The sequence below is a fragment of the Selaginella moellendorffii genome, unplaced genomic scaffold (genome assembly GCF_000143415.4).
Source record: "Selaginella moellendorffii unplaced genomic scaffold, v1.0 SELMOscaffold_75, whole genome shotgun sequence".
Taxonomy (NCBI): Eukaryota; Viridiplantae; Streptophyta; class Lycopodiopsida; order Selaginellales; family Selaginellaceae; genus Selaginella; species Selaginella moellendorffii.
This window is the reverse complement of record NW_003314336.1, coordinates 417,954-439,335: the sequence shown is the minus strand read 5'-3', so window position 1 is coordinate 439,335 and position 21,382 is coordinate 417,954. Positions and strand designations below refer to the sequence as shown.

Sequence of the window (21,382 nt, the reverse complement as noted above, 5' to 3'; positions counted from 1 at the left end):
ATTTACTAAGTGAAAATTCTCTCATTTTGAAGTTAAATACAATAGTTACAAGTGTTTAATTTTCCTACTTGTGTATGCCTAGAAAAATTGTAACACACTACTGAAAAATATGCTCTCTAAAAGCCTAAGTAAGAATTTGCTCAAAAGGAAAGAATTCTAGAGTAATTAATTGTGTTTTCCACATTAAACAAACTCCATTCCTTTTTCTTTTGAATTTTTTTTAAGAAATTACTGGCTAAACAATTTGAACTTGAGTTTCTTGGCAATATATGCTGAACTAAACATCTTAGGTAACTTTTCAAAGGAAAATAAAGCTTAATACAATAATGTTGACCCAAGCCATGTCTTTCAAAGCTCCAATTTGTGTCAATTTTAAATTCATCCTATGCTTTGTGGGTTTAGTGATAGTTGAAAAACTATTTTTTTTATATTGTTTAAGCACTAACCACTCCAATCACAAAAAGAGTTCCTTCGTTTAGTGTTGTCTGGGCTCAAAGCTTATACAATCATTGAAGATATTTACTTGTGATTTTTAGTGCTAGACATATTTAAAATTCCCAAGCGATTTTCTCCTAGCTATTTTTCAAACCAAAGAGTGATGACTTATCTCACTATGGTTGCCAAAAGTGAATAAGGTTTTTTTTACTTATACTCATGTTCTTGCCTCTACCTGCAAAATAGTGATAATTAAACAAAAATAACAATATAGAGAAGAGAAGAGAAGAAGAATGAGAAAAGAATAAAAGAAAATTTAACCTCAAACCCCAAAAGTGTGAGTAAGGATAAGTATATATCACTTTCTCAACTCTACTTTGCACAAATACTTATAAACAAAAGAAAAAATGGTTAATTCAATGCAAATGCCTACAATAGTGAATGGGGGTTAGTTTCCAACACGTTTAAATGCTACTTATATACTATATGATTTTGTAATCGTTTCTAATTACTTCATGCTTGTCTATGATAAATGTTACCTAAGTCGGGTTTTTTTTCCTTTAAATGCCTAAGTTTAGGTGTAACTTCATTTTGCTTAAACGTCCTTCTTTTACTCTATTTGGGAAGATATATAAGATAAAACATTTACCTCTTCAATTAACAACACTATGAAACATCACATCTTCCACTTGTAGTTGCAATTTCTTATTGGAGACAATCATGTTTCGATGACGTCGTTGATGTTAATGTTACTTGTATTCAAAGATAAGGATGAAAACGTGACTATGATATTTGTTATTGGGCATGTGAAGAGATTGGCCACACATATCAACATTATTAGCATTTTCTATTTCTTAAGTGGAGAGGTGGGCATTAATAATGTCTTATAATGCTATAGTCACTTTATTATTGAAGCAGAAGAATTTGGTTGGTCATACTACTTGATGAGCTTTGAAGTTTAAAATAGATAACTTTAAGATTGTTTATTGTCTAAGGAGTTCTATAGCTAATGCTAATGCTTTTCTTGAACTCCTCTCCCTTCTCGTGTTCTCAAAAATCTTATTCTTTTAGTATCAATGAATTTTATTTTATAAATAAGGATTTCATGCCATCAGTAGTTGTATTTAATGTTTAGTGTTCACAAAGTGTAGAACTAGAATTACTTTCTCTCTATAGGATTTATGAGGCTCAAAATTTGAACTGTGGATTCAAAGATTTCATTATAGGTTTAAGAAGTCCACATCGTTTACTAATGACTTGCTATTTCGGTATTTATATTCTCAATATTACTTTAAGGAAGACTTTCTTTACTTTATGGGGATTGATCCTAATAATCATTTGTATTTGGTCATGTTTTTTATTTTGATTTTATATTTTCTCTATGTTTATCATGACTCTTCTATTCTATGTGGGCATTATAGGACATCATTGTATGATTAAGAAGCTATAGCACACTTGAATTTGGAGCCAAAGTCCAAGCCCATTGCACTACGAAATGAAGGTCCAATACACTCTTAATCCCATGAACACCAGCTCCCTGTATTCAACATCTACATGCAAAATGGTGTCAGATAGTGTCTGGTATAAATTTAGTATACCAACAGCCTAATGCAAGGAGGAGGGTACCCCACTTATACCCAAACCAAACGTAAAACAAGAAGTAACAAGGCCTAGCAAAAGTCAAGTGGTCGAACATACATTTCAACCACTATTCCTTATTATATATTTAAAACCCCCCATAACCCCCTATAAGCCCCCCCCCGTTTGAGGAACACACACTTTGAGCTTTCACCCTTAGCCACCCTTAGTACCAAGAGTTAGTCTCTGGGATAATCTGAGATAATTATGAAACTTATTAAATATAGAATGGTGCTAAATTGTGAATTTGGACATAGAACTAACACTATTGTGTTCAAGACAATCTCTATATTCCGTAAATATGCCAAATTAACCAATCTAGACACTTTCCATAAATAGCCATTGGAACCGAAATGAGACTAACATAAAGGCCATGGTAGCGAGGGTGTTTAGCAGACACAGTAAGTTATTATGTAGCAATATTGAAGGACTAAACTCAATACGCAAAGGTTCTTGCCAAACTAGTACAAAACAGAGCAAAAGAAAAAGGTTGATAAAGAAAACTAATAGCAACAACTTCTCTGCCATTGTACTAGTAAAGAGAGAGTGTCCATAAGGATTAGCCAACAAGTATTTTTTGATACCCAAAGGCACATTCGTGATAGAAGCTATGCAAATTTTTTTATTGTCCAAAAATACAATATAATGTTATTCAATATATACATAATTACATTTAGTACCAAGCTTATAATACTCCCTTTTATGCTGCAAAAAAATAGTTAGAGTCAATTGTAGTTTTTTGTCTATTTAAGCTAATAACATTTAATCTGATGGGGCCTTGTCCACAGTCGATTGTTGACAATAAGTACATCATTATTACTTTCGACTACTTGATTTGGTGGGTGGAAGTCGGTGCTCTTACTAGTGTATTTGCAATTGTAGTTAATACTTTCTCTATAATTAAGTGGTGTTCTAGCATTCTTACTTAAAGTGGTTTCTCTCAAATAATGGTCTCGTATTTATAGATGAGGCATCTTGATATCTCGACTAGGGATATACCACACTTTCATGAGTGGTTATTATTCATAGATGGATGGTTTGATGGAATAGCTCATTCAAACTTTCAAAGAAATGATTGTGTAGTATATGAATTTTTAACATTCAATTGGGATAATTATTTGTCATCTCTTCAATATGTGTATCTTATGGGTGTATAGAGTTCTATTAATGCCTCATTATATAAACTTTTATATGACCATAATTTGATATTACCAATGGCTATCAACTAAGGGATTGCTTTCCATCTTTCCAAGAGGAGGGGATAAAGTGAGGTCTAAGTGTACAAGTACAATTGTATACTAATATAAGTGTAATGGGATTGTGATAGCCATTGAATTGATTTTAATTTGAACCACTTACTTAAATTAGAGTTTTTAGGTTAATCTAATATATATATTTTTGTACTCTATTTCTATAATCCATGCAATAAAAAATGGTATATAAATATATACACTACTTAAATTTTGGTAAAGGTAACACTAAAAGCTAAGATTAGCTCTAATGGGAGAGCTATAAATATTTAGAAATTTATATTCTAGTTTATAATTTAGAATTTATTATTAATAAAATAATATTTAAATATAGAGAAATAAAAATTTCTTTTACATTTGGAAGAATATAGAAGTTTTAGTCTATTAAAGCTAATCTAAAATTAGTTTTTGAAGTATTTAGATAGGTATTATTTTATTTATTGTTTTGTTTTATTATTTTTATATAATAAATAAAATAATAAATAAAACAATATAAATCCTATTTTTTTAATATTTCATAACTGTTTATTTAATATAAAAAATTTCTAATCTATAAAATGGTGTTAAAAATATGTATAGTAGTGTTTTATTTTATAAATTTTGTATATGGAGTAACTATAGACTGGGGGGAAAAAGAAGTTCTTAGTGAACAAGATATTCAAATTATAATTGATCAAGGTTTTTTAAATTTAACAAGTAATATAACTCATTATGCTAATTATCCAGCAAATTATAAAGATGCAAGAATGGTTGAAATTAGTAAAGGTGCTGTTTTTGTAAGGATTGAATGTGTAGGAGATAAATGTAAATCTGGTAAATCAACAAATAAACAAGTGATTGGATCAAGAATAAGATATGGAATAAAATATACAATAGATGAATATAAATCATTATTATTATCGAAACGAGCAGATAAATGTAAAATAACATTAACAAAATATATAATTGAGTACAGTCTTCAATTTCTGTGGACTCCTCAATTACAAAATATAAAAGCATTTCGATTTGCTTATAAAAATATTCATTCTAGGCAAGATTGTGATACAAGTTTAACCACTTTAAATGCTGGTTTTCGAGAATTTCGTTTATATAAAGGCAACTTCTTAATATCATCTAATGGTAGAAATATATTATATTTAAAATCAAATTGTCAGCTTGTAGTTTTCTCAGGTAAAAATCTTTTATGGCAATCTGAAAATGTTTTCTTTTATGAAGGCAATTGTGTACTTATTTTACAAATTGATGGAAATCTTGTTATATATACTGACACAAAAAACGTTTTATGGTCTATAAACAAATATTGCGAGAAATGCATTTCTCTTACATACCTTATTATTGAAGATAATTGTGACTTTGTCATTTATGAAGCTTCAGCTCCAAATAATAGTTGGTGGAGAATAAAACTTAGTAATCATATAGGTTGCTTAAAAGATAGAGTTTCTTGAAATTGCAAAATATTAAAAAAAATTGAGAAATGAATTGCTATTCTAAGCCCACTCTCCCACATATTTAAAACAAGAATAAAAGTTTGAGCTTTTTTCTAATTTTATAAATTAATAATTTTTATTTCATCTGACTATAAATTGCTGTTAATGCACAAAATGCCTAGTAGAGGCAACACATGTTCCTTACATAGCTCAGAATTTAATAACAAACTGGACCAGTTCCTTATGTGATTGAGCACATTTTTATGGGCTTTTGGGTGCATGGTAAGGTTTTAAAACTCTTTCACAACAGATGGCAAATGTAGTGAGATCCCTCACTTTTAAATTGAAACATCATGTCCTTTCTAGAGGATAAATCAAAGAATCCATGATGGTAAATTTCAGCTAACTATTTCTCTCTTCATTTTTTTGCATAATTAAGATCTTTTTGCAATTTCTTTGATTTTAATAATTTAGCTTTTTGTATGAATCCTAGATCTGATTGATCTAGAACTTTTGATTGCTCATTCCTGTTGAGAATCTTCTCGCGCAAGGAATCACGAGTGTGCCAGAGGCTTACATACAGCCCCACCCTCCAATCTATGGCTCGCAGCGTGGCAATTCGACTCAGATCCCGGTGATTGACCTGACGCTGCCCGAGGAGGAGATCACCGATGCGATCGCGAGGGCGTGCAAGGATTGGGGCTTCTTTCAGGTCATCTCTCACGGCGTGGCGCAGGAGATTGTTGATGGGATGCTCCAGGCGGCCAAGGATTTCTTCGATCTTCCCATGGCGGTGAGGATGAAATATTTCAGCGCCACGCCGATCCCCAAGACCACCGGCTACTCGGTCAGATTCGACAACTCGAGCGTCGTGGATTGGCGAGATTTCCTCTTCCAGAGCCTTTGCTATCCTCCGTGTAGCGATGCCGTTAAAGAATCGTGCCCGAGCGATCCTCCACACTACCGGTGAGCGCAATTTTTCCGAGAATGCAATCTTGATCGATTCCTATCGTTTTTCTCCAGAGATTCCAGCGCTAGGTACTGCGAGGCGATGCACGATCTGGGAAGAAAGCTGCTGAGATACGTCTCTAGAGGATTAGGCCTGGAATCCAACCGGATCGAGCAATCCCTAGAGGAACTCCATCACTCGATGCTGATGAATCGTTATCTTCCATGCCCACAGCCCGAGCTCGTGCTAGCGCTGCGGTCACACACAGACCCAAATGTCATCTCCCTATTGGTCGACAATGGAGTGCCTGGATTGCAAGTGCTCAAGGACGGCGCATGGATCACCGTCCATTCTTTACCCGGCGCAATCGTCGTTAACATGGGAGACCAACTCGAGGTAAAACGTAGATCTTGGTTTCTTACTTCTTACGTATTTGCACCCCAGATTATGAGCAATGGTAAATACAAGAGCGCCGAGCATCGCGCGTTGGCCAATTCTGATTCCACCAGATATTCCATCGCGAGCTTCTTCGAGCCACCGCCAGCTGGACCGTTGATCGCGCCCTTCCCCGAGCTTGTCAATGCCCAGGAGGAGTCGCAGTTTCAAGCCGTGTGCTACCGGGATTACCTCGCCATCTTTTTCGCCAAGCAGGCGAGTGGTAAATCTGTCATCACCCAGGTAAAGAAGTGAAAAATATGTAGCCCTGTCTATCTGGATCAGTTGTTTAAAAGACCTTCTTTGACTTTCCATTTTGTTTAAAAGACCTTCTTTGACTTTCCAATCGTCTTTGGCTTGCGCACTTTGCATTTTCCCACAAAGCCATTCATGCGCTTTGAGCACCTCTTCTGACTCTTCAGCTCAAGCTTCCTCATTCCTTTGGTGGAACGCACCAAAAGCTTGACGAGGAAAAGCACCAGGTATCATACGCTAGCTTGTTCCTGAATTTTGCCGATAGAGCTGCTCAGGTTCAGAAGGGGCGAATCTGTCAAGAAAGCATTGCTAAACGCGAGGCCTGCAAATGCTTCCATGGCGAAAGAAGTATTCTCACAATGCCGAGGTGTTCCAGTCCCACTTTGGGCAGAGAATCCCAACACGCGCAGTGCAAACAGCTGCTCCTTCGTGAAAGGACAAACTCCTATATGTTTAATCTTCTTGGCGGAAAATAGGAGCGTTTGACGGGGATCTCACCATCGCCCTATCTCCTCTTTGCCCTTTTTTACTTCCTTCGTTCAGGCGCCCATCCCTTAAAAGGTGTGTTTTATCTCATATTTTTCAAGTATTCTCATTACAGCGATCCAGGAATGAATTTGAAGCGTTCCAACACACGAAGTTCAACAGTGTGGTCGTCCTGGTTCACGATGGATAAATTTACAGGTAGTAGTGCCCGAGTTCTACTCTCCAGATCTTTCAAGCCAGTCTACTTGCATTCGTGGGATCATCAAGTGAAGAGAAACATCATGATAAGACGCTCTATAGTTCCTGAAAGTAGACATAAGCATTCTCAGGTTTGATATCCTTCTCTCGTTTTGCTTTTCGTACAAGAGGACGATGCCTTTGTGGCGACTTCTTCAGATCATATATGGAGCTTGCTCAACTCTTTTGATGCGTTTATACCCGTGCTACAGACCGACATAGACGCTGTGGTAAATTCATCCCAAACTTCGCTTTAGAAACTAAGTTTCTTCCTTCAGGGCTTGGTGACAGCGTGCAAATCAATGGTGGGGCGATACATGGATCGCAGCAAAATTGTTATAGTGATCACGCTCCAGAAAGACGCGCATCTGGCCTTGAAGGATCTGCCAAATGGTCCAAATGGTAAGTTGCAAGCTAAGGCATGCATGAATCTTTCCTTCTCTTCCTGTAGAGGAGAAGTTCACGAGCATCGAGTGCCTGGATTTTGGTAAGTTCCTGAGAATAACCTTTTGTTTCCAGCTTGATCATCCTCTACAGAGGGCAACGAGGAACCTTACACTGCAGAGGATACTTGTTACCAAAGCCTAAGGCTCATCGTTTGTTCTTTTTTGCTGCTGCTAAATCACTGGATGTTTTTCCAGTGGATGGCGAGGAGCAGACTCCCGAGACTCATTTGGGCACGAAAGCGCGATCAAAGTTTCAACATCGCTGCGCTATTGAGCTCACCAGATCTAGACCATGAGGATGAGCGAGGAGGACAAAGAAAGCTTTCCAGCGATCCAACCAGCGAGAGGAGGATAGGGAGATGTAACTTCGAGTGTTCTTCCAAGAGCGCATCTAGGAATCTAATTTTGTCCAAAGATGGTGTGCATATCAATCTCATGTGGTTCCCGAATTATTAGGCACACTCCCACACTTTTGGGAACTCCTAGTCTTCCACGGTCGCCATCACCGACGAAGACTGGAGAATGGGGGATTTGACAATGTGATCCACGAGCATAGGTAAGTGTGAGTGATCTTATAGGGATCGATCGATCGAGCAAGGCATCCGAGAGAGATTTGCATCATGTACGTGGTGGAGGACAAAGGGGGCGCCATCGCGCTCATGCTCACGGCGCTCGTCTTCCTGGGGACATGGCCAGCGATCATGAACCTGTTAGAACGAAGAGGGCGATTGCCACAGCACACGTACCTCGACTACTGCATCACCAATTACATTGCTGCCATTGTCATCGCGCTCACGCTCGGCCAGATCGGCGAGAGTTCCACTCAGACTCCCAATTTCCTGGAGCAGCTCAAGCAGGTGATGGCACCACCTTCTTCCTTTTGTTCTTCTTCGTCTGTGATTGTTGATGGGCTTCTTTCTCTTTCCTGGTCGGAGGATCTTCCAGGATAACTGGCCGTCTGTTGGATTCGCCATGGCCGGTGGAATCGTCCTGTGCCTAGGAAACCTCTCCCTCCAGTACGCGCTAGCATACGTTGGTCTGTCGGTAGCCGAAGTTATCTCGTGCAGCATCACTGTCGTCGCTGGTAAGGACAAGTTTTTCCCGACTTTGGAGTGATCGATCTCGTTCCATGATCCTTCACTGTTCTTGAGTGTCCCAGGCACCACCATGAACTACTTTCTCGACGATCGGATCAACCGGGCCGAGATTCTCTTCCCTGGAGTCGCCTGCTTCCTGATCGCTGTCTTTCTCGGCTCGGCGCTGCATTCTTCCAACACCAAAGATAACCGAGCCAAGCTCGCGGCCGCAGAGCTTCTCAACAGCAAGTAAGTCACTGTTCTTCCCCCATGGCTGGATCGATCAACTTCGCTCTTACTTGGCAGTGATGGCTCCGGATCTTCTTACAAAAGATTGGACGTCGAGATGGCGGCTGTGGAAACCAAGAACCAACCGGAGGAGGAGAACGGCACCACCAAAACTGTCAAAGCTCAAGCTGGAACTGCCGAGTTCCTCGATCAACTCGAGCACAAGCGAGCGATCAAAGTACGTTGTACTAGTAGCTGCTTGTTCCTGAGCCAGGTTTCTTCTTTTCTGGATGTAGAACACCACCTCCAACACCATCCTGGGCCTGGGAATCATCTTCTTCGCAGGCGCTTGCTTCTCCCTCTTCAGTCCGGCTTTCAACGTTGCCACCAACGATCAGTGGCACACTCTAAAGCCCGGAGTTCCCCGCTTGGTGGTATACACTGCCTTCTTCTACTTCAGCACATCCTTCTTCGTGCTCGCGCTCTTCCTCAGCCTTGTCCTCCTCTACCGCCCCGCCGTTGGACTGCCAAAGTCCTCCCTCACAGCTTACGTCGCGGATTGGAATGGAAGGCCGTGGGCATTGCTCGCAGGACTCTTGTGTGGCTTTGGAAACGGGCTCCAGTTCATGGGAGGCCAAGCTGCTGGTTACGCTGCTGCCGACGCTGTCCAGGTATGGATCGAAGTTTCTTCTTCGTCTTTGATGGTTTTGTTCTTTCTCCAGGCGATGCCGCTGGTTAGCACCCTGTGGGGTGTGCTCTTTTTTGGCGAGTACATTCGATCGTCGCGAAGAACGTACATGCTGCTGGCAGCCATGCTTACAATGTTTTGCATTGCGGTGGCAGTTCTCATGGCATCCTCAGGCCACCGAAAGCATTCCTGAGTAAAGTATACTACAGTTAGCTATGATCATCTGATAGATCAAAACTAAAGAAAGAAGGCACACACGAATTCAAGCCTTTGAGATCTCAATCAAAACTAAGAAAGAAGAAGAAGAAGAAGAGATGGAACTATAGCAAGAAGAAAAACCACCACAAAAGCAACTACTGGAAATAACCAAGAGACTTTGGGAGATCTACCAAACGATCTAGAGATTCTTACCAGATGCAAAGCAGTGACGAGCAGATAGAACCAATCCATTCTCCGTAAAAGAATGGAGCAAGATTCGCCCGCAAGATCGTCGAGATTTCCTCGCAGTTGAGGAATTCCGCGTGTCTGTCGATCCAGAACTGAGACCACTCACCGCCGCCTGTCGATCCACCAGCGCTGGAGCGTGACGAAGAAATCTTTCTCGCGGAGACGCAATTGCTCGATCGATCGAGGCAACCAAGCCCTGACAGACAGGTGTGAAGAGCTAGAGATGAAATACAAACCAACGGTCGAGATTACATCTCTTCTCCGGAAAGCAATGCTAAGACCGATCCAATGCTCGCGTCGTCGGCATTCTCGCCAGGGATTTCCAGGAGCGCGAGCAAATCCATCGCAATCCATCACTCATCGCGCCATTGCTTTTCTTTCCAGAGATTTCCTGTCGCTCCTGACCTAAAGTATGGGCGGATCGATCAGCGCGAGCCGGCGCGAGCTCCCCGACGGCGATGTGGTGGAGAAGCGGCTCGTCAAGGCGCTGCAGCAGCGCGCCGCGGCCGCCAAGAGCAGCGTCAAATCCTTCGACGCCATTCTCATGAAATTTTCCAAGATCGACATGGCCTTCGACCAAGTCCGTGACGTTTTCAAGCGATTTGGTACGTTTTTCCCCTTCTTTCTCTCTCGATCGAGCGAGTGTTGGATGGATCCTCGTGGCAGACAAGCACAAGAGAGGGACGATCGACCTCGAGCAGCTCAAGGCGTGTTTTCGAGAGCTCAAGGTTGAATTCACCGAAGAAGAGGTCCAGATCTTCTACGAGGAGGGGGATGTGGATCACAACCGGCGCATCAGTTTCAAGGAATTCATCGTTGTTCTTGCGCTAGCTTATCTCCTGGGAGAGCCTCTCAATTCCGATGGAGTAAGATCCAAATTTCTTCTTTTTTTCTTTGTTCTTTGCTCTAACCCGAGGTTTGTGTAGAAATCGAGGATTGGATTGCCGGACTTGGAGTGGAGCTTCGAGACGATCGAGGACGCGTTCGTCTTCTTTGACAAGAATGGCGATGGCTACGTCACAAAGGAAGAGATGATCGAGTCCATCCACGAGTCCTCACACGCGACTAATACGCAACAGGATAGCATAGGCGTCGAGAGATTTGGTACGTGAATCCATCAAACTTCCATCACTTCCTTTTCAATCTCTTGCTTCTTCCAGAGGAAATGGATTGGGATAGAGATGGTAGAGTCACATTCAAGGAGTTCCTCCTAGCATTCACTGGCTGGGTTGGGATCGAAGACGATGAAGATCAAGAGGATTAAAACCAAGGTTCCATGAATTTATTTTTTCCTCAAAGTTCTTCGACTAAAGTTTTGCTTTTTTTCTTTCTTGAAATCATAGAATGGAGCAACAAGAACTATACATAAGTTATCGTCAAGGTATTTCTTTCTAGACCCAACCAATGTTACGTATCATCAAGCTCCTTTTTATTCTAGTTCTAGCTGAGTGGAGCAAGATCCGGAACCATAGCCACAGTAACAACGAAGAACTCACAGCCGATGCCAAGGCCATAAGGATTGTAGCGAGGCCTTGATGCTGCTCCTCCTCCGCCTCCTGGAGGAGCTGCCGATGGTTCTCTAGTACTTGGCGATGGAGCGCGCCTGGCAACGTTCCGGTTGATGTGAACAATCTGTCCGACGATGTACTGCTGGCCGCTCGGCAAATTCTCCAGGAACAGCGCGATCGACTCGTCGGACAAGTAGTAATTCGGGCAGTTCCTGTTGAGAGCTTCCCAGTGGCCGGCCGAGTTTGGCATGAACACGGCAAGCTCGTGAACTTCAAAGCGAGTGAAGCAGATCTTTTCCTTCCTCGCCTGTAAAAAGTGTTCGATTGAAAAGAAAGACAAGTTTTAGTAATACCCGTTTCTCCAGCTTGTGCTTTGCATATAAGTTCTTCAGCATTTCGGCTTTGCTCTCGATGTCTTTGTTGAGATGACTCTGCGCTGCTTCCAACGAGCTACAGCGATCCATCATCTGCTGGATGATCCCCGCAACTCGGTCGGCAAGAATCCTTATCGAGGACTGGAACTCCAGCAAGCACGGGTCCTCCCGGTTCTCACTGCCACCATTCGAAGGGCTGAAAGAAGAAAAACGTGAGCTTACACTAGAGAAAAAATGGTGACAAACCTGGACAGAGAATTCGAGAGCGTAGCTAGTGACTCCACGAAGCCAGCAGCTCCGTCCACTGGAGTTGAGATGCAGTTATTCAGTCGTTCCATAAGGCCTCGGAGCCTCACGCTCGACGCTCTTAAGGACGCATACTCGGCCGCTCGGCGCTCGGCGGCACACAGATTAGTTCTTGCTTCTTCCCTTGCTTCGTGTAATCGATTCTCCAAGTGAGCACAGTTCATCTGAAAAGGCAGAGAGAGCTGCTGTTACCTCACGAGAACTGGACAAACGAAAAACAAAATCAATCCATCCATACCTGGCATTCTCGCAAAAGTTCAGCGCTACAGTCCACTTCTTCCTGCAGCTGAGCAGTCTTCGCAACGGCGTCTTTAAACTTCTCCTCCACTGCACTGAGCATCTGAGTCTTCTCGCTCAGACCAATTCCCAAGGCAGCTATCTCCTTGTCCTTCTCGCTCGCAGAGTCGCTCTTCTTTTCTCCCTTGTCTACCTCCAGTTTCTTGAGCGTTTCGGTCTCCACGACCATGTTCTCGTCAAGTCCTTCGTCGATCTGATCGCTAGCCTCTGTACACGAACTCCCTAGACGAGCAAGCCTGCTGCTGCCTTCGTCCATCGGCTCAGCACTGCTCAAGTTTCGAACATTCGTCAGCCCAGAGTTCTCGGACAAATCAAGTATTTCTTTCTTGAGCCCACCACCTTCACCGTTTCCGCTCGACGACAGCTTTTCGATCTGCGCGTCCTGTTCTCTCAACCTCTGCTCGAGCTCTCTTATCCGCTTCTCATAAGCGTTGCATTGCTGCTGCCTCATATCCAGCATTCCATGCAGCTGCTTCGCATGTAAATCTTTGAGCTGCAATGCTTCCGCCGTCTTCCTGGCAGCAATAGTCTCCCGACTGTCACCTCCAGCCTTGCCTTGCTCACTCAGACCCTCCGACTCCTCGGGCTGGAAATCGGGATCCAAGTTGCACAGCGTGGAAATAGCCGAAGCAAGCTCCGCCTTTAACCACGTATTTTCCACCTCCAGTTTGCTAGTCCCTGCTATCTCTTCTAGCTCCCCATCATCTGTGCTATCCGGTGCCCCCTCGGCTACTTTGTACAAGGCACCAACTAAAGACTCTGGAGCGTAGCGTTCCAGATCCGCCATATCTATGTCGAGCAGGCCCACGTCGAACGGAGCAATATTTACAATGCACTGGCTGGGAGCGTCGAAGAGTCCCATGGCGGCTAACACGTCCCTCGGGATGTACAAGCTCTGCACCTGGAGAAATTCTTCCCTTCGGGCCATCTCCATCTCCCTCTTCCTTGCAAGCTTCTCAGCCAGTTGCCCCGCCTGTCCCATGTAAAGCTTCATGCAAGCTTTCCTCCTCACCACCTCGGCAAGACACGCCTTGTAAGCGGAGCCAACCTTTCGGACAACCTTGAGCTCCTCGAAGATATCATCCTGTCGAGCCATGGCTTCTTTGAACGCTGAGAGTTGGTTTCTCATGTCTCGGATGCTTGCCTGGAGCGCTGCTACGCTTTGCATCCGCATATGGACCCCCATGCTCATCGCGTTCTTGCTCCTCCTACACGTATCTAAAAGCTTCCACAGTTCTCGATCACAGGCCTCCATCCTGGGTATGTGGCTCTTATCGTGAACTTCGTACATCGGTCCAAGAGCCGAGACGGCGTCGTGTGGACGAAGTGATGCTGTGTGCTGGCTATTCACGCAGTCGTCAATAAGCTTTCTTACGGTATTTACATCTTTGCTGCAAGAGCAAACACACAAAAAGGTTTAGAGAAGATAAAAAAAAGAGGTTTAAGATAAGACGCACCTAAGTGATTGAATGATGCTAGCCTGCTCCTCCTTGTAATGCAGGTGATTGTCAATTGTCTCCTCGAGCAGCCTCACGTCCACAGTTGAGCCAGTCACCAGCAAATCCTCCACACTCCTCTGGAGGATCACATACTCGTTCTTGAGCTGGGACACCTTGGCGAAGAACTGCTTATGCGACAAGGCACAGTCCTCCGCCCACTTCTTGAGGCTGCTTTCCTTCACACAATCCATCAACGTCTTCCTGCTCTCGGATTTCAATGCTGGATGCAACTTACAGAGACGAAGGCGCTCCAAATCTTTGTCAAAGTTGGCCAGCAGCTCCGAGTGCTGCCGGTGCTGCCTCGTAAAGTGTTTCATGAACTCCTGATAGAGCTGGTCGATCATCTTGTAGTAGTGCTCCATGTTGGCTCTGGCCGTCTCCAGCGCCATCTCCTGGACTTGCTGCTCGCGGTGTAAAGTTCTACACGCCTCAAACTTCTTCTGGCTGGAGCTCAAGATCCCACGACCCTTGTCGAGGTGGAACTTAAACTGGCGCTCGTAAGAAGGTAGAGCTCGCAGTGCCGGGTCTCTCGAGTCGTCCAAAGGGTGGCCATTCCCAGCAGTGGAAGACGGCTGTGGAGGGCACGGCGGCTCTCGCAGCGCCTCGGAAAATCTCTCCGCAAACTCTGCCTGTGGAGGGGGACAATCTGGGCTGAGCTTGTGGCGGCTGAAGAGAAACACTGCTCGATCCTGCGATGGCAAGCGATACGACCCAAGAGACCTGTGCGGCTCCAGCCGTGTATCCCCCACAATGAGGAGCTGCTCGTGCTGGAGAACACCCGTGAGCGACACGAGATAGCTCTGGACGTCCTCCACGCTCGTCGATGGCTGGCAATCCAGCTCAAACGAGAGCCCATTCTCCGCCACATGAATCAGCATGCTTGCGAGTGAAGATTACTCTGCCGCGATGGTAATTCTTCCGCTGGAGATGGATTCGAAAGACAGGGAATGCGCCAAAGCCCCTATGGCGATCCTAGGAACCCTAGTCCACGAAAATCCTTTCCTGACCTTGGATTTCGTGAAGGGCTTGGCGCTTCCTCCTCCTCCTTCTCCGTTCTCGCAGCCCTAACCCTGCCGCGCGGAGATGGAGCGCGCGCTGGGCGGCAGGGCGACGACGCCATCGTCGCAATCGCGAGCGTGATCGCTCATTCCTTCCCAATCTTCGTCCCGGCGCGCTCGCTCGCTCGCGGGGGATGGGACGAATCTATCCTCCTTCGATTCACACGGGCAACGCGGGCATATTAACCTGGCGAATATCCGCCCGAAGATAGGGCAATGTTTTTAAAAGTTCTCGAATATCCTCTTATATCCTTTTCTTCTCAAACGGCTATGGCGGGCTAGGGATTGGCGAGATTGGCGCAAGCGCAGGCGTCGCGCGACCGCGATCACAATTCGCAATGCGCGGCGAGCTGTTGTCCTCTCTTTTTTGTTGATTTGATGCGCGATCGCGATCCAGGCCTAGGGTTTCCATTAGCGAAAGGGAAAAGTAGCGTAGCTCAGCTAGATGCTGGAGGAACACAGTGCAAGCGCGCGAGGTTGATGCGATTCAGAGGCTCCAGGCGCGGACAATTCGTCGGTAATGCGACCTTCTGATAAGCTTTTGCTCGTGCGCTTCGTTGTCTTCTTTCCTTCCTTTATGGCTGGAGGTGTTGTTCGGTTGTATGTTGCTACAGTTCTTGCCAGGTGAGTGCTTGACTGAGTTCTATCGATTTTTCTTACATATTTTTCTTTGCCTTTTTTGGGTGAGCATGGTGTGGATTATTGTATGCTCTGGACTTACATTTCTTTCAGTACTAGTTTTGCCAGAATGCTTAGCTATTCTCTGGGCTTCAGCAGCAAAGTACGCTGCTCTTGCAGGATTTGTTTAGAGCACGGGCCTGACTGATGAAGTTTTCTTTTTTCGTTTTTTTCCCCTTCACTTTCCACCAGGCACTCAACGTGGGAAGCGTACACCGTCCACAGAGTCACATTCTCTCGACAAAGGAAGCGACGTCGTGTTTGTGAGGGATACGATCACGGTCCCAGGGAATAACACGAATTTGTGGCTATGCGAGGAAGTTTACGGTCACTTTCTTTTTCTCTTGCTCAACGTGCAAACGGGGAATGGTCCCCTGGTGGGCTGAGTGCTTTTCCTTGATGCTCTTGGGCGTAGTGGTGGTCATAGCCAAAGTCTTCCATTATTGAGTCTGTTCTAAGCTTGCGTTTTGTCTAGGAGACGTTGAGCACTCAAGGAGATGGCAATATGTGGCAGATACACATCCTTCATAAGTCCACAGCCCAGCCGTCGTCTTCATGTATGTTTTCTTCACCTTTTTCCTAATCCTTTTCTCTAAACTCCTTAATATCTGTTCCTTCACAGGATGGTCCTCACTACTCATCAACAGAACTTTTAGAAATGGCCATCAAGTTTCGAGGTATATAAATTCTTGCCTTTCCAACGTAGACGAAAGCCAGCGACGTGCTTCTTTGCTTTGCTCCTTTCTGCAAACGTTTTTAGCATTCTTTCATGGCTTCCGAGAGTGTGAAGGATCCCAACTTCAAGCATGACTTGGATCTGCAGAAGCAGAATCATGCTATGGAAGTGGATTCACCTTGCTCTCCTCCCACACTGAAAAGCCTCTGCATTCCCAGGACAAGATTCCGGAAGAGGGCTACATTGTGCCAGAAGGTCACTCTATCTTCCTGCTGTTCTTTCTCTGCTGACGCGCTTCCCTTTTGGTTGTATCAGCTCGGTGCAGAAGTCATTGCCACGTTCATCTTGGTATTCGCCGGTGCTGGCGCAGGAATGGTGAACGAACTTACAAACGGCTCGCTGACTTTCTTTGGAGTGGCCGCAGCAAACGGGCTCGTCGTTATGATGATGATTCATGCTACTGGTCATATCTCCGGGGCTCACATGAATCCTGCAGTTACCGTGGCTTTTGCAACTGTCCGACACTTTCCTTGGGCTCAGGTAAAGCATCTGCGTGCTTTTCGAGCTTCGCTTCTCCAAGTCCTTTTATCTATTCATTGTTTAACCCTTTTGTTTTTGTCTGTGACTCGTTCCAGGTGCCGCTGTACATTGGCTCCCAGATCGCCGCGTCAGTCAGCGCTTGCTTCGTGCTCCGGCAGCTTCTCACAGAAGTAAACAAGATTGGAGCGACAGTTCCTGCCGCTGGCAACGTGGTCCAAGCCTTGGTTTTGGAAATCATCGTCAGTTACATACTCATGTTTGTAGTGGCAGCGGTTTCCACTGACACTCGAGCCGTAAGATGCTAAACTCTTCCCCCTCTCTCAGCTCTCTAAGCGTGGTCCAGGTTGGAGAGCTGGCCGGACTCGCTGTTGGAGCTACAGTCGCGCTCAACAATCTCATTGCAGGGTACTCTTCCTTCTCTATTCATATACTTTCTCTCTCGATTTTGCATTTTTGTAGAGCTCCATGGAGAGGTAAGCTTTGGATCATTCTCTTGCGATTGACCTTCGTTTTTGCAGGAGAAAACCATTCCCCGGGGCATAGTGATTTGCGTTTTCCTTGGTGCTAAAGCTTTGGCTTGTTGGCTCTTGTGTTCGTCTAGGCCTCTTTCCGGAGCGTCGATGAATCCGGCCAGGAGCATCGGCCCGGCGGTGGCGAGGAACAACTATTCCGACGTGTGGATTTACATTGTTGGACCTGTGCTCGGCACCTTGGGTGGGGCGTGGTCTTACAATCTCATCAGAACTGTTGACAAGAATTTGTCCTCCTCGCGCTCCTTTTCGTCTCGCTCTTTCAACAAGAGAGATCAAATCGCCCAAATGCTCTAGAAGATAGAAAGAGTTTGTACAAGCATTTTCCGTACTCATAAACGCGCAGTACCGTACCGTTTATCTGTGGGCTAATCCAACCAGATCTTGGGCTTATTTCAAATTACAATGCTCACCTCACCAACTATCATCTTATCATCAAGATTCGTTGCCAAGAACCCTAAACTTGGCCTATGTCCGCCCAATCTTGATCAAGCAATGGTGATCTTCCAATGTAATCCTTGACCGGTCAAAGCTTCGAACGAACCTATGCGATCCAGGAGAGCGCTACAGCGATTCCTGCGGAGTGACCACAAGCTTCCACAATTTCTCGTGGGGGCCGGTGGTCGGGGTGGTGGTGGTGGAATTTTGAGCGGACAAGATCTGTAGGGAGTCTGTGAGGATCATTGTCAGCTACATGCCTCAGGTGGCGGGCTCCAGCTCGGCGATCGATCGGGCGTAACAACAGAGTGATCGATCCAAAACATGGATTGGATCATTGAACTCCTTTGGGAGAGACGTGGGTGGTCTACTGGAGCGCTCAATGGCGAGTGGTGGGAGCTGGGGTGATCGGATCAAATGGCTGCTCCAAGGATTTCCTCCCAGCTGGTTCAAGCCCGTCCCGAACTATGCGGGTATGTTCTTCCAATTTTCGCGTTTTGAATTCGCCATAGACTAACCCTAAATGATAGAATATGCTAATTGTAAACAAAGCTGCTTGTTCGAAGATCTCGGGATAGATCTGTCTCACTGATCTTGCGGAGGCATCAAAGCTATTTATCTCTGGATTGATATTGATCGTGCAAGGTTTTCAAGGTAACAGAATGGGGGTTTTGTGGCATGACAATTTAAGATGGCAGAAATATAGTCCCGACTTGTCTTCAAAGATCATGGCTGCGAAGAACTCCGGGGCCACGACCTTTGATCTCGGTGTCATTGTTTCCAGATCCCACCCTACAGGAGATTCATACCGCATTGACTTTGGCACTATGAAACAGATCAACACAAGAACTGGTTGCAAGCGGTCTGTCAAGATTGTCTACTCGTGGCGAGGAGAGGCATCAAATTCCAGAATCACAGCCAAGATGGTCAGCCGAGATGATGCTGTTTTGCTTCTGGACAATCTTTTGGATACGGAGCTCATGGAGATCATCGTGCCAGAGTTGCAGAGACAGTTTCCAAGGATACAGAGTGTTACTCCAAACCCGTTTCTGCAGGGTGGCGTCAGGAGCACCCATGAACGCTACTTCCAGTTCTGCAAGGCTCTCAGAGATCAAGGTGGCGGGCTTCGTAAGCTTGATGTTTGCTTCCATGGGAGCCCCGCAGAGAACCTTTCGTCCATTTTACAGTTTGGTCTGGATCCGTCAAAGACCAGGTACCAGGTGTTGTACTTTGCGACGGATCCATCCGTGTCTGTTCCATATTGCCGCGTCAAGCCTGGGATGGGATCAGTCACCATGATATTACTCTTGCAGATTCCCAAAGTTGCCAGTGATAATGGAGAATCAGTTCGTACATTACCAGTCTCCATGCCAGAGTGCCTGCTTCCAATTGGAACTTGTGTAGTCTCACAAGAGCAAAATAACGAGAAAATGAGCAAAAAATCAAGAGGCATCATGAACTTCTTTAAAAACATCTTATTTGTTTAAGGCAATTTTAAAATCAAAATTTACATTTGCAATAAATTCCTTGAACTTCTCCTCCAAGTATCAGATTTTCACGATATCATAGAAGGATTCCCATTCAAACTTTGATACCACAATCTTTGCTAACTTATTTCCACGGCTGTATGACCGCAACAACGATTATAATGACAATCACAAGCAAGAGGATGATGCCAACACACATGCACTTCCTCGTCCCTCGTTGCAATTTCTTCACTTTCTCCAACGCTGCGGTTCCCGTCTGGACGTGATCCACTGCTTTTGACACCTGAAGTAGTTTTAATCGTCAGAAACTTCCTCCTCTTTCTAGTTCTTCTCTTACTTGGTTCTCAATGTCGTCCAGCATCTCTCCTTGAGCTTCTACCAACACGGCCATATCCATGAAGATCTGAGAGCAAACACTCGTGAAAGGATTGATAAATTTATCGAGCTACCTGATGCAAATCCAGCAGCTTCTTCTCAATGTCCCTCACTGCGTCGTGCCGTTCTTGTATCTCAGCAATTGTATCGAGTATCTAGAGCGAGGATAGTGATGCTAACAGAAAAGAAAACGCAGGATCAAAGAGTGCTTACTTGGCCTCGGCCTTGTTCCTGAACAGCCTTTTGAAAAATTGTCTCACTGTCTCCAGTTTCGATCAACTTGTCAACAGTCTGTACCCAAAAGACGTAAGCAAACGTGAGGTTAGCTTCGGAATCGGAGTCCCCGAACCAACTCACCTCTTCGTCAGGCTTCTGACCAGTCACTACCAGCAGGACACAAAAGGTGTAAGAAAAGAAAGAAAGAAAAAATCAAAGTGCTTGAAATATACCAGTTTCTTTGTGGATTAGGATGGTCGGAAACCTGTAAATATCCTTCTTTCTACGACTTCGCGATACTCATCTTGTAGTTTTTGTCTTAGATTCTGCGGTTCCGTGGTCAAGAAAAACGGGAGAAAGTTTGTGCACTTTTGGTACCTGGAATTCTTGCATCACGTCTTTGAGTTTCTTCTTCAGCGTTCTGTCGTATCATTCTTAAGGTCAGTCAAAGGCTTTGCTAGCGGAAAGTAGAAAACGAGCTTACACTGTCATTGACATTCTTGTGCGGTCAGTGCTAGATCCTTCCCCACAGTTTGGTTTTTTCCTATTCAGAATGTTCTGCAGTAATGGTTAGAGCATACAAAAGAGAATATATAATAGCTTACCGCTTTGTCTAGTGACTCTATTTTATGTTTAATGTCCTGCGTTATTTTAGTGACTACATCGACCTGTGCTTCCATCTCATTCTTCTTGGCTAAGAGACATTGCATTGTGTGATTTCAATCCGAAAAAGAGAAAGCGATTGAGACAACAGCATACCTTTCATGACATCGGATTTTGTGACAGTCTTGGTATCCTCATGGGCGTCCTAAACGTAACGCTCTTACTTGAGTTACCGAAAAACAAAAAAAGAAAGAAAGAGAGAGAACCTGGAGTTTCTTGAGAGCTTTCCGAATGTTTGCCATCTCAGTTTTAATGTCCGCAACCTGCACGAGAGAAGAGATAAGCTAATGCGCAGAAAACAATTTGCGCATTCACCTAAAGCAAATGCAAAAGAGAAGCTCTATGGAGTGAAGTAGAAGAAAAACCTGCTGAAAGAATTCGGTCATTCCCATATCATCCGCTGGAGCTGCCTCTTCCGCATTTTTCTTCTCCGCTTTCTTGACTTTCTTCTTGGATTTCTTCTCTTTCTCTGGTTCTTCATCCTCGACGATCTGAATATCCTGTAAACAAAGAAATAATTGTTTTTCACTCCATTCAGCCTAAGCTTAGAGAATGCAGGCCACCACTCACCCCGAGAAGATCGTTCATGGCAATGGATCGATGAATCGATGGGGCGATGGGGCGATGGGGCGATGGGGCGATGGATCAAGTAAACCCTAGCTGGAGCGCTGGATCCTCGCGGGGTGCCAGTGTTCTTGGCGGAGACATAATAAATACGCGGAGGAAATGACCTAATTCCT

The 21,382-nt window shown here is 44.5% G+C and overlaps 6 protein-coding genes across 10 annotated transcripts; 4 read left to right on the top strand and 2 right to left on the bottom strand.

The window, feature by feature from the left end:
- The first annotated feature begins 5,106 nt into the window (after positions 1–5,106).
- Positions 5,107–6,475, top strand: LOC9662559 (flavanone 3-dioxygenase 2). The gene is made up of 3 exons (XM_024660591.1): positions 5,107–5,716; positions 5,774–6,095; positions 6,144–6,475. Exons 1-3 carry the CDS (start codon positions 5,502–5,504, stop codon positions 6,387–6,389), a joined length of 783 nt encoding a protein of 260 aa, XP_024516359.1. The 5' UTR covers positions 5,107–5,501; the 3' UTR covers positions 6,390–6,475.
- A 1,682-nt stretch (positions 6,476–8,157) lies between these two features.
- LOC9662558 (ureide permease 1) lies at positions 8,158–9,873 on the top strand. The gene is made up of 6 exons (XM_002986667.2): positions 8,158–8,415; positions 8,504–8,642; positions 8,718–8,883; positions 8,941–9,100; positions 9,159–9,533; positions 9,585–9,873. Exons 1-6 carry the CDS (start codon positions 8,179–8,181, stop codon positions 9,741–9,743), a joined length of 1,236 nt encoding a protein of 411 aa, XP_002986713.1. The 5' UTR covers positions 8,158–8,178; the 3' UTR covers positions 9,744–9,873.
- Positions 9,874–10,229: 356 nt separating this feature from the next.
- On the top strand, positions 10,230–11,503 carry LOC9660410 (probable calcium-binding protein CML21). Its single transcript, XM_024660525.1, has 6 exons — positions 10,230–10,602; positions 10,664–10,863; positions 10,924–11,101; positions 11,158–11,268; positions 11,341–11,378; positions 11,436–11,503. Exons 1-4 carry the CDS (start codon positions 10,410–10,412, stop codon positions 11,259–11,261), a joined length of 675 nt encoding a protein of 224 aa, XP_024516293.1. The 5' UTR covers positions 10,230–10,409; the 3' UTR covers positions 11,262–11,268; positions 11,341–11,378; positions 11,436–11,503.
- On the bottom strand, positions 11,300–15,252 carry LOC9662557 (autophagy-related protein 11). The gene is made up of 5 exons (XM_002986608.2): positions 13,940–15,252; positions 12,424–13,873; positions 12,126–12,349; positions 11,859–12,075; positions 11,300–11,812 (listed from the first exon to the last, which is right to left on the bottom strand). Exons 1-5 carry the CDS (start codon positions 14,857–14,859, stop codon positions 11,438–11,440), a joined length of 3,186 nt encoding a protein of 1,061 aa, XP_002986654.1. The 5' UTR covers positions 14,860–15,252; the 3' UTR covers positions 11,300–11,437.
- A 32-nt stretch (positions 15,253–15,284) lies between these two features.
- Positions 15,285–17,825, top strand: LOC9662556 (aquaporin NIP6-1). 5 transcript variants are annotated; one of them, XM_024660523.1, is made up of 8 exons: positions 15,285–15,556; positions 15,910–16,137; positions 16,193–16,274; positions 16,340–16,648; positions 16,709–16,933; positions 17,029–17,226; positions 17,277–17,338; positions 17,535–17,825. In XM_024660523.1, exons 4-8 carry the CDS (start codon positions 16,487–16,489, stop codon positions 17,758–17,760), a joined length of 873 nt encoding a protein of 290 aa, XP_024516291.1. In that variant the 5' UTR covers positions 15,285–15,556; positions 15,910–16,137; positions 16,193–16,274; positions 16,340–16,486; the 3' UTR covers positions 17,761–17,825. The 5 variants fall into 5 exon arrangements, with proteins under 5 accessions (XP_024516291.1, XP_024516292.1, XP_002986711.2 ...); XM_024660524.1 differs by having other exon boundaries at positions 15,910–16,274; positions 16,340–16,394; positions 16,478–16,648; XM_002986665.2 differs by having other exon boundaries at positions 15,910–16,274.
- Positions 17,826–19,453: 1,628 nt separating this feature from the next.
- Positions 19,454–21,340, bottom strand: LOC9662555 (syntaxin-132). Its single transcript, XM_002986607.2, has 13 exons — positions 21,213–21,340; positions 21,008–21,142; positions 20,849–20,905; positions 20,739–20,787; positions 20,585–20,673; positions 20,464–20,537; positions 20,358–20,400; positions 20,245–20,305; positions 20,121–20,146; positions 19,977–20,054; positions 19,838–19,918; positions 19,726–19,791; positions 19,454–19,671 (listed from the first exon to the last, which is right to left on the bottom strand). Exons 1-13 carry the CDS (start codon positions 21,228–21,230, stop codon positions 19,513–19,515), a joined length of 936 nt encoding a protein of 311 aa, XP_002986653.2. The 5' UTR covers positions 21,231–21,340; the 3' UTR covers positions 19,454–19,512.
- Positions 21,341–21,382: the final 42 nt, after the last annotated feature.